At 36.7% G+C, this 11,357-nt stretch overlaps 2 protein-coding genes across 3 annotated transcripts; both read left to right on the top strand.

Annotated features, from left to right (window-relative positions):
* Nucleotides 1-2,217: 2,217 nt before the first annotated feature.
* LOC106873436 (zinc finger protein 239) lies at nucleotides 2,218-4,972 on the top strand. Its single transcript, XM_014920792.2, has 2 exons — nucleotides 2,218-2,445; nucleotides 2,741-4,972. The coding sequence occupies exon 2, from the start codon at nucleotides 3,142-3,144 to the stop codon at nucleotides 4,219-4,221; it is 1,080 nt and encodes a 359-aa protein (XP_014776278.1). The 5' UTR covers nucleotides 2,218-2,445; nucleotides 2,741-3,141; the 3' UTR covers nucleotides 4,222-4,972.
* Nucleotides 4,973-6,027: 1,055 nt separating this feature from the next.
* LOC106873432 (zinc finger protein 62 homolog) lies at nucleotides 6,028-9,704 on the top strand. 2 transcript variants are annotated; one of them, XM_014920787.2, is made up of 2 exons: nucleotides 6,028-6,110; nucleotides 6,502-9,704. In XM_014920787.2, exon 2 carries the CDS (start codon nucleotides 6,828-6,830, stop codon nucleotides 8,730-8,732), a length of 1,905 nt encoding a protein of 634 aa, XP_014776273.1. In that variant the 5' UTR covers nucleotides 6,028-6,110; nucleotides 6,502-6,827; the 3' UTR covers nucleotides 8,733-9,704. The 2 variants fall into 2 exon arrangements, with proteins under 2 accessions (XP_014776273.1, XP_052833844.1); XM_052977884.1 differs by lacking the exon at nucleotides 6,028-6,110 and adding an exon at nucleotides 6,140-6,355.
* The last annotated feature ends 1,653 nt before the right edge of the window (nucleotides 9,705-11,357 follow it).

The following is an 11,357-nucleotide window of genomic DNA, read 5'->3' as shown; positions in this document are numbered from 1 at the left end:
AGAGAGCTGCACCAGGCCCCTGTTGTCTTTTGTGGCATGGTTTCTATGGCTGGATGCCCCTCCCAACAGCAACCACTGTACAGAATACTCTGGGTGTCTTTTACATGTCACCAGCTCTGGCCACAAAAATTATTTTATGGAGAGCATCTCCAGTGATGGTGAAGACAGTGGCTTGCTCCCTTCTGATATCGAAACCTGATCCCTCCTCTTCTGATTCATTCCACAGGCCTGCTGTTGAATCACTGTCATCTGATGAGGAAACATTTCCAAAAAGATTTCAGATTGAACCTTAGTAATGTGAGGTTCTGATCGTTTACTCATTTCATGGACTGCAGCCATGCTGGGGGCGTCACGTTCGAGGGATTTATTTCAATGAAGTAATCTCAATACTTATTTTGAAACCAGGCACCTATTTCTATTGGTTACTGTTGCCAAACTGCTGAGCTATAAGGATGTTAACAAACCAACACCTAGTATCAAGCAGTGAAGGGGAACAAACACAAATGCACCACATACACACACATACACACACACACACACACACACTATGGACATCTTTCAGTTTCAAATTCTGCCGAGGTCGACTTTTTGCTTTTCATCCTTTCGGAGTTGATAAATTAAGTACCAGTTACGCACTGGGATCGATGTAATCGACTTAATCCCTTGTTTGTCTCCTCTATGTTAAGCCCCTTGTGGGCAATAAAGGAAAAGAAAAAAAGGATCGGGACACTTCCTCAGATGAACGACTGACACAAAACATATTCTGTCCTACCACATCATATCCACAGATGAACCCTGTTTTTATTCCTCTTAACTCGTAGCAGTTGACAAAAGATTGTTGTTGTTGGCACTCCGTCGCTTACGACGTCGTGGGTTCCAGTTGATCCGATCAACGGAACAGCCTGCTCGTGAAATTAACGTGCAAGTGGCTGAGCACTCCACAAACACGCGTATCCTTAACGTAGTTCTCGGGGATATTCAGCGTAACACAGAGTGTGACAAGGCTGACCCTTTGAATTACAGGCACAACAGGAACAGGAAGAAAGAGTGAGAGAAAGTTGGGGCGAAAGAGTACAGCAGGGTTCACCACCATCCCCTGCCGGAACCTCGTGAAGCTTTTAGGTGTTTTCGCTCAATAAACACTCACAACGCCCGGTCTGGGAATCGAACCCGCGAGTCCGCTGCCCTAACCACTGGGCCATTGCGCCTCCACTGGCAACAGATTAATGTTGTGAAAAACTGTGCATAACAACAGCAAATGCAAGTCCCGTAAATAAATTATGTTATCTATAAATCGACGTCGGTCAATTGTTCATTTCGAAGGCATGCAAATGCCTATCGTATCTGTTTACCTCACCACATTCTGATACACCGTAACCATTACAGATTGTCAAGCGATGATGGGGCACAAACAATGACACAGATACACACACGACGGGCTTCTTTCAGTTTCCGTCAACGAAATCCACTCACAAGGCTTGTTGGCCCTAGGCTGTTGTACGTGACACTTCCACAAGCTGTTATGCAGTGAGACTGAACCAAGTACCGTATGGTTGTGAAGCAAGATTCTTACCACACAGCCACACTGAGAAAGTTTTTTCGGTTTACGAACATTTCAGATGAGAAAAGGTCTACAGGAAAGATGAAAATTCGTAAACCAAGGTTCACTGTATAGTTATCTAACCCGCTATTTCTAGCGGATCGGGAGACCATATAAACGCTTCGTGTGTGTTCTGATCGGCACAGATGATATGCCGCCAATGTAGGCTTTTGATTGGCTAAAATAACATAACTTTTAGCTTGTAACTTTATAATTCATTTAATCCTCAGCATTTCAAAACAACATTTCTCTTTTTAAATAATAATCTGACGAAATTCGAAACGTAACAAAATCTACATCTACTATTAAACATGATGATGAAAATTTTAATTTGACCAAATTTTAAAATACCACAGAATCATTATATTAAAAATGATCTACTATATTAGATGCTTCAGTGGAATTTTGGGATAAATTTAAGTCACGTAACTTTAATTTAATTCTTTTTTATTCTATTCCAAATAATCTACGTTCTGTTTTGACAAGATACCGATCTTTCGTTTCCCCATTCCAGTTCTAGTTTTGCATCTTCCCACCCATAAAATATAATTTTATCCAGATAATCTTTACAGTACATGGTTTAAAAAAACTCTGTATTATATTTCTAAATGTAATTTGAAACTCTTAAAAAGGAAAAAAAAACCCAAAAAACAAATCGGTAACATTATATCTGTAAACAACAAAAGATTGATGACACAAATGTACAAAACACCTAGAAGGTTTTTCGTTTCGCTGTTTGCCATGTCGGTTTTTTGAAATGCTTCAAGATTTAATTTCTTGTGAAATCGCCTCTTAAAATAATTAAAGATATTTCATATGAAAACCCGATATCTGTAAAACACCAGGTAAGTTGAAATCTCTGAATGTTTTGCTTTTTTATGTGTATGAAATATACAGTAATTAATTCAGTTTAATTGATGATGGTAGTCGCATAAAATGACAATTTATAAAATCAGGTGAATGTAACATGCTGTTTCTCTGTAGTCCCTTCTGTTTTGTATCGGAGGTCGTTATTCCGCTTGCAAGTATGAATTTTAAACGTACACACACAGAAAATCTGCCTTTTATACATAAGATACTAACATCTCTATTATTGAATCTCTCCTTTCTAACTATTTTCTCTGTCTTATATCATTTCAGAACATCAGACGTGTGTGGCATGAATGGATTTCTACTTGAGATACATCATGAATATCAATAATCTTTTAAAGACGAAAGGAAGATGTTGTCAATAATAGATATAAACATGTTTATATAATATATCTGTGATGAATAACTGTGAAATACTTTGTTCTGAACTGAGATAAATAGCGATATATTACATTTACAAGGAAATTTGTAACCTTCAGATATAAAAAGAAACACAATAGATATAAACATGTTTATATAATATATCTGTGATGAATAACTGTGAAATACTTTGTTCTGAACTGAGATGAATAACGATATATTACATTTACAAGGAAATTTGTAACCTTCAGATATAAAAACACAAGAAAAAAATATATTTATTGTGGTAGTATCAGAAACATTACAGAACAATGAGTTATGTGAGAAAGGATGGCTTATTTCCTGAAGAGATGACAAAAGAAAGAGAAAAATTATATCATTGTGATATCTGCAAAACGTCTTTCTCTCAGAGAGATAACATAACTACTCATAAATGCATTTCTACTCGAGAGAAACCATATCGCTGTGATATATGTGGCGAGTCATTTACAGTAAAGAGTAATTTAATTAGACATAATTACTCTCATACAGGTGAGAAACCATATCACTGTGATATCTGTGGTAAGTCATTCTCTCAAAAAAGTATCTTAACTACTCACAAACACATTCATACAGGTGAGAAACCACATCACTGTGATATCTGTGGGAAATCATTTGCAGTAATTAGTGTCTTAATAGCTCATAAACGCATCCACACAGGAGAAAAACCATACTGCTGTGATATATGTGATAAGTCATTCACTGTAAGGAGTAGCTTAATCACACATAGATACTCTCACACAGGCGAGAAACCATATCACTGTGATATCTGTGGTAAGTCATTCTCTCAGAAATGTAGTTTAACTACACACACACGTATTCATACAGGTGATAAGCCATATCACTGTGAGATCTGTGGTAAATCGTTCACTACTAATGGTCTCTTGATTGCTCACAGGCGCATTCATACTGGAGAAAAACCGTATCACTGTGATATATGTGGTAAAAAATTCTCTCAGACAAGTAATTTAATCCATCATAAATATCTTCACACAGGAGATAAACTCCATCATTGTGATATATGTGGTAAATCATTGTCTAGCAGAAATAATTTGGTAAATCACAAACGTATTCACACAGGAGAGAAGCCATATTGCTGTGATATATGTGGCGAGTCATTCTCTAGAAGTAGTATCTTGACTATGCACAAACACATTCACACGGGAGAGAAGCCATATCACTGTGATGTCTGTGGTAAATCGTTCTCTAGAAGTAGTCTCTTAACTAAGCACAAATACATACATACAGGTGAGAAACCATATCACTGTGATATTTGTGGTAAATCGTTTGCTGTGAATGGCACTTTGACTAAACACAAACTCATTCATAATGGAGAGGAAACCTCATTGTGACATTATCATTTTCATCATCAACATTTAACGTCTGTTTTCAATGGGTTGTATGGCTTGGCAGGAACTGACGAGGTTAGGGGATGCACCAGGTTCCATAGTCTGTTTTGGCTTGGTTTCTATGCCTGGATAACTTTCCTAATGCCAACCACTGTACAGAGTGTACTGGGTGATTCAGACACAGCCCCATCACGAGTGCTTTTTACATAACACCTTGGTATCAGGACCTCAATTCGTTGTGGTGGGCAGGTATTCTCCAGTACAGATGATCTGGGGTGGGGACTATATCTTGGAAATCTGCCGGCCCAATGGTTTCCCTTCATGGCAGAGTTAATAGTCAAGACTATTTAAGCATTTTATCTGATCAGATTCATCTTATGGTTGCGGAAATCTTTCCAGAGGGAAAGACAATCATCCTTCAGGATGCTAATGCACCAATTCACACAGCTAAAGTTGTTGCTGAATGACACGAAGAACACTCTAGTGAAGTTGAACATCATATCTGGCCACCACACCACCCAGATCTCAGTATTATTGAACATTTATGGTGCATTTTAGAAAAACAAGTAAGGAGTCAATATCCTCCAACATCATCACTACCAGAACTGGAGACTGTTTTAGCTGAAGTATGGACAAAAATTCCTTTGGAAACAATTTAATCTTTGTAAAAATCAATAGCTCATAGAATTCAAGTTGTAATTACTGCCAAAGGCAGTCCTACACCGTATTAAAATAAATTTGTTTGAAATTTTAATGTGTTTCTTGTATATTATATGTATATATCAAAACACGAGGATAAGAAAACAGACTTCCTTAATGAATTTCAACATGCGTAAGCCTGGCGGCAAAATACAATTGTCTATATATGTGTGTGTGTATATATATATATAAAGAGAAGGGAGGAAGATAGATACTATCTGTCTCCTAACGTTGAAAAATAAATGTTTCCATTAAGCTTCTATATATTTCCTAGATTTGAAATTCAGCTGTATTCGGGCAAGACAAATATAAATAATTTTTAAATTACTGTGAGTTAATAACGTACTATACTTCCGGGTGTAACTCGAGAAATCAAATAAATTAATTACAAAAATTAATTTAAATTAAATTTTTGAGTACGATCCTCATCGTAATTTTAAAATCATTTATATCTGTCTTGCCCGAATGTAGCCGGATTTTGAATGGCTGAAGACAAAGTAATAATTTTTTAAATTCTTGTTTTTGGGAAAATGTGGAAATAGTGCTGGTGAGAGTTGCACTCAAAAATTTAAATTAGATTAATTATCGCAATTAATTCATTAGATTTGTTGAGTTAAACCTGAAACTATAGTACGCTATAAACACTTTGCTCCGAAATTGCTAGCCCTGAGCCAAAATCTCAAGACTATATTTATTTATTACGGCTACCAAACGTTGGAGAGGAGTATCGAAGAGAAAGCGATATAAAGTATTCAGACATCATTTTGTTAAGGTTATTTCTACAGAAATTATATCCAGCACTGATTCTTTTGCGAAAACGTTACTATATTTTAACTGGTTATCGATCCTTCGTTTTCTTCATTCCAGTTCTAGTTTTGCATCTTTTATTATAAGTATCATTAATAAAATATAATTTCGTCTAGATAATCTTTACAATGCATGGTTTAAAAATTCCGTATTATATTTCTAAGTTTATTTTGAAGCAATTAAAAAGGAAAAAAATTGGTAGCATTTGCTTTGTAATCAACAAAATGTTATTAACATTAGGTACACAACCCGCAGATTTTTAATTCGTTTCGCTGTTTACCGTGCCGACTTTTTGAAATATCTTGCGATTCAAGTTTGTGTGTAGCTACCTCTTAACGTAGATTAAAAGATATTTCTCATTAAACCCTGTTTTATATAAAACACAGGTAAGATATTAATATTCATTTCGGTAAAGTTCAAATCTCTGAATGCCTTGCTATTTTCATGTGTATGAAATATACCGTAATTAATTCAGTTTAATTGATTATAATAGTCACATAAAAGGATAATTAATTTGTTGACTTAGCCGAATATCGCACGTATCTCTGTGATACCATCCGCTTTGTAACTGCGATGTTTGTCTACGTATACGGGTAAAATTGGACGAGTGCATCCAGAAGATATACCCAAGGTTGTAGAATATAATTTTAATAACAAAATAGAAAGTAACTTTTTAGGCAAAAATTTATATCCACAGTCTATCCTTATAGAAATATACTAGCATTTCTATTATTGAATCTCTCCTTTTTAACTATTTTCTGTTTGATATCATTTCAGAACATCAGACGTGTGTGGCATGAATGGATTTCTACTTGAGATACATCATGAATGTCAATAATCCTTTAAAGACGAAAGGAAGATGTTGTGAATAATAGATATAAACATGTTTATATAATATATCTATGATGAATAACTGTGAAATACTTTGTTCTGAACAGCGATATTTCTCCTCCTCACTGTCTGGAATATTCGAATTAAACATGGATACATTTACAAGGAAATTTGTAACCTTCAGATACTGAAGTCAATAGAAACATATATATAAAAAGAAACACAAGAAAAATATATATTTATTATGGTGTTATCAGAAACATTATAGAACAATGAGTTATGTGAGAAAGGATGGCTTTTTTCCTGAAGAGATGACAAAAGAAAAAGAAAAATTATATCAATGTGATATCTGCAAAACGTCTTTCTCTCAGAGAGGTAACCTAACTACTCATCAATGCATTTCTACTCGAGAGAAACCATATCGCTGTGATATCTGTGGCGAGTCATTCGCTGTAAAGGGTAACCTAACTAAACATAAATACTCTCATGCAGGTGAGAAACCATATCAGTGTGATACCTGTGGCAAATCATTCTCTCAAAAAGGAAATTTAACTACACATAAACGTATTCATACAGGTGAGAAACTATATCAATGTGATATCTGTGGTAGATCGTTCACTACTAATGGTCCCTTGATTGCTCACAAGCGTGTTCATACTGGAGAAAAGCCTTATCACTGTGATATTTGTGGTAAAACATTCTCTCAGAAAAGTAATTTGATTCAACATGAACGTGTTCACACAGGAGAGAAACTCCATCATTGTGATATATGTAGCAAGTCATTTGCAGGAATTTGGGTCTTAATAAATCATAAACGCATTCACACAGGTGAAAAACCATACTGTTGTGATATATGTGGGGAGTCATTCGCTGTAAAGGGTAAGTTAATTAGACATAATTACTCTCATACAGGTGAGAAACCATATGACTGTGATATCTGTGGTAAATCATTTTCTGTAACTGATAACTTGAAAGCTCACAGACGTATACATACAGGTGAGAAGCCACATCACTGTGATATCTGTGGTAAGTCATTTACAGTGAATAGTACTTTAAAAACTCATAAACGCATTCACACAGGAGAAAAACCATACAGTTGTGATATATGTGGTAAGTCATTCGCTGTAAAGAGTAACTTAACTACACATAGATACTCTCATACAGGTGAGAAACCATACCACTGTGATGTCTGTGGCGCATCGTTCTCTGCTAGTGGTACCTTGATTACTCACAAGAGCATTCATACTGGAGAAAAACCGTATCACTGTGATATTTGTGGTAAAACATTCTCTTATAGGAATAGTTTAATTTATCATAAACGTCTTCATACAGGGGAGGAACCATACCATTGCGATATCTGTGGTAAATCGTTCCCTGGAAAAACTGATTTAGCTAAACACATACGTATTCACACAGGTGAGAAACCATATCACTGTGATACCTGTGATAAGTCATTCTCTGAAAAATGCCACTTAACTTCTCACAAGCGTATTCATACAGGTGAGAGACCATATCACTGTGATATCTGTGGTAAGTCATTTGCAGTAAATAGTTCCTTAACAACTCATAAATACAATCACACGGGGGAAGCACCATATCATTGTGCTGTCTGCGGTAAATCATTCTCTAAGAGTTTACACTTGAATACTCACAAACGCATTCATACAGGAGAGAAACCATATCAGTGTGATATCTGTCGTAAATCATTCACTGCTAGTGGTACCCTGATAGCTCACAAGCGTATTCATACAGGAGAAAAACCCTATCTCTGTAATATTTGTGGTAAAACATTCATTCAGATGAATAGTTTAATTCATCATCAACGCATTCATACAGGAGAGGAGCCATACCATTGTGATATCTGTGGTAAATCATTCTCTGGAAAAAGTAATTTAGCTAAACACAAACGTATTCACTCAGGTGAGAAACCATATCATTGTGATAACTGTGGTAAGTCTTTCTCTGAAAATAGTCACTTAACTACTCACAAGCGTATTCATACAGGAGAAAAACCATATCACTGTAATATTTGTGGTAAAACATTCTCTCAGATAAATAGTTTAAATTATCATGAACGTCTTCATACAGGAGAGGAACAATACCATTGTGATATCTGTGGTAAATCATTCTTCAGAAGTAGTCTCTTGACTAAGCACAAATGCATTCATGCAGGATAGGAGCCATTCACTGTGATACCTGTGGTAAATCATTCTCTGAAAAAGATAACTACTCGCAAACATATTCATACAAGTGAGAAACCACATAACTGTGATATCTGTGGTAAGTGATTCGCTCTGAATGGTACTTTGACTAAACACGAGCTCATTCATGTAGGACAGCAAACGTCATTGTGACATCATCATCTTCAACATTTAACCTGTTTTCCATTGCAGGCATGGGTTGTATGCCTTAGCAGGACAAGGCTAGGGGTCACACCAGACTCTGTAGTGTTTCCTAATGCTAGCCACTCCACAGATTATAATGGGTGCTTTTAACATGGCCCCATCACCAGTAACTAAACACAAACTCATTCATAAAGGAGAGGAAACATCATTGTGACATTATCATTTTCATCATCAACATTTAACCCCTGTTTTCAATGGGTTGTATGGCTTGGCAGGAACTGACGAGGCTAGGGGCTGCACCAGGTTCCATAGTCTGTTTTTGGCTTGGTTTCTATGGCTGGATAACTTTCCTAATGCCGACCACTGCACAGAGTGTACTGGGTGATTCAGACACAGCCCCATCACGAGTGCTTTTTACATAACACCTTGGTATCAGGATCTCAATTCCATTGTGGTGGGCAGGTCTTCTCCAGTACAGCAATGCACCACATATCTCAGTCGTCTGTCATCTCCTTTGTAAGGTTCAAGATTTTGAGATCAGCCTTCAATACTTCATCTATCTGTGGTAAATCATTCTCCCAAGGAAATCACTTAACCAGGCATATAAATATCCATACAGTAAAATATCACTAGTTGTGTGAAATCTCCATTTTGTATTGTGTGTTGGACCTGTCTGTCTAAAAACATTATCTCAATCTTTAGTCATTTCAGCTGCGAGATTGACATTTTTCAATTCTGACATGATCACATTTTGTGAATATTTTTAATAACTTGAAAGAGGAATAAAGTTGTTTTACTCACTAATTATTCTCCATCGATTTTATATGCAAAATGTTTAATCATATGCATGACCGTGTGTTAAGAAGTTTGCTTCCCAACCACTCGGTTCTGGTTTCAGTCCCAACATGTCGTACCTTGGGTAAGTGTCTTCTATTATAACATCAGATTGACGGCCATAGATAGGGGGCATACACAACATTAAGGTTCAGACATGTAACCTCATCACTTTCTCCTTTCTACACTGACACGCAAGCTATGAGGACGCAACTTGACTGGCTTTATCTTATGCCACAGGCCACCTTGCAGATAGGATCATAGCAAGAAGATCATGGCCCTTGCTCATCAACCATTTTATTTATCAGTGGCTGTGTGGTAAGTAGCTTGCTTACCAACCACATGGTCCTGGGTTCAGTCCCACTGCATGGCACCTTGGGCAAGTGTCTTCTACTATAGCCGAGGGACAACCAAAGCCTTGTGAGTGAATTTGGTAGATGGAAACTGAAAGAAGCCCGTTGTATATTTGTATATATATATATATATGTGTGTGTTTGCCCCCCCTAGCATTCCTTGACAACCGATGCTTGTGTGTTTGTGTCACCTAGCGGTTCGGCAAAAGAGACCGATAGAATAAGTACTAGGCTTACAAAGAATAAGTCCTGGGGTCGATTTCCTCAACTAAAGGCGGTGCTCCTGCATGGCCGCTGTCAAATGACTGAAACAAGTAAATGAGCTTTGGCTCCCCACCTTCCTGTCAGTTTTTAAACCTTTAGTGTTCAGATTACTCTGTTAAATGTAATACTTTCTCACTCGAATTGCTTTGAATTAATTATGCATTATCTTATAGCTTTGAGGTTTCAATGATATGATTGTTTATTTTTGGAATGTCAATGTAGGTTAGGTGTGAGAGGCTAGATATGGCCAGTTTCGGGTTCATTCTGACTGCATGGCACCTTGGGCAAGTGTCTTCTACTATAGCCGCGGGCCGACCAAAGCCTTGTCAGTGGATTTGGTAGACGGAAACTGAAAGAAGCCCATCGTATATATATATATATATATATAGGCGTAGGAGTGGCTGTGTGATAAGTAGCTTGCTTACGAAGCACATGGTTCCAGGATCAGTCCTTATAGCTTTGAGGTTTCAATGATGTGAAATGTCAATGTAGGTTAGGTGAGAGAGGCTAGATATGGCTAGTTTGAATATAAAACATGTAGAATATTTGGGCCAGCTATGGCCGGTTTAAACACTAAAGGGTTAATCAACAATACTTTGTAATTGATGTCAGGCTAAATGGTTAAACGGGCTTGAATTTTTAATGCATAAAAATTCTAACCAAAACATATCAACAATCCAATAATTCTTAATGCTGTGACTTTGAAATATCTAATTCGCTGTCATATGTTTTGGAAGGATTATCATTAACTATCCTCTGTATTGAGCAAAAAAATTCTGAAATCAGAAATATAATATAGCCAATTATAGGCGCAGGAGTGGCTGTGTGGTAAGTAGCTTGCTTACCAACCACATGGTTTCGGGTTCATTCTGACTGCGTGGCACCTTGGGCAAGTGTCTTCTACTGTAGCCTCGGGCCGACCAAAGCCTTGTCAGTAGATTTGGTAGATGGAAACTGAAAGAAACCCGTCGTGTATATATATATATATATATATATATATATATAT

The sequence above is a fragment of the Octopus bimaculoides genome, chromosome 29, assembly GCF_001194135.2.
Source record: "Octopus bimaculoides isolate UCB-OBI-ISO-001 chromosome 29, ASM119413v2, whole genome shotgun sequence".
In the NCBI taxonomy this organism is placed as follows: Eukaryota; Metazoa; Mollusca; class Cephalopoda; order Octopoda; family Octopodidae; genus Octopus; species Octopus bimaculoides.
This window is presented reverse-complemented; position numbering and strand designations above follow the sequence as displayed.

Coding starts and splice junctions, on each gene's coding strand:
- LOC106873436 (XM_014920792.2), top strand. CDS start 3,142: ATGAGTTATGTGAGAAAGGATGGCTTATTTCCTGAAGAGATGACAAAA.
- LOC106873432 (XM_014920787.2), top strand. CDS start 6,828: ATGAGTTATGTGAGAAAGGATGGCTTTTTTCCTGAAGAGATGACAAAA.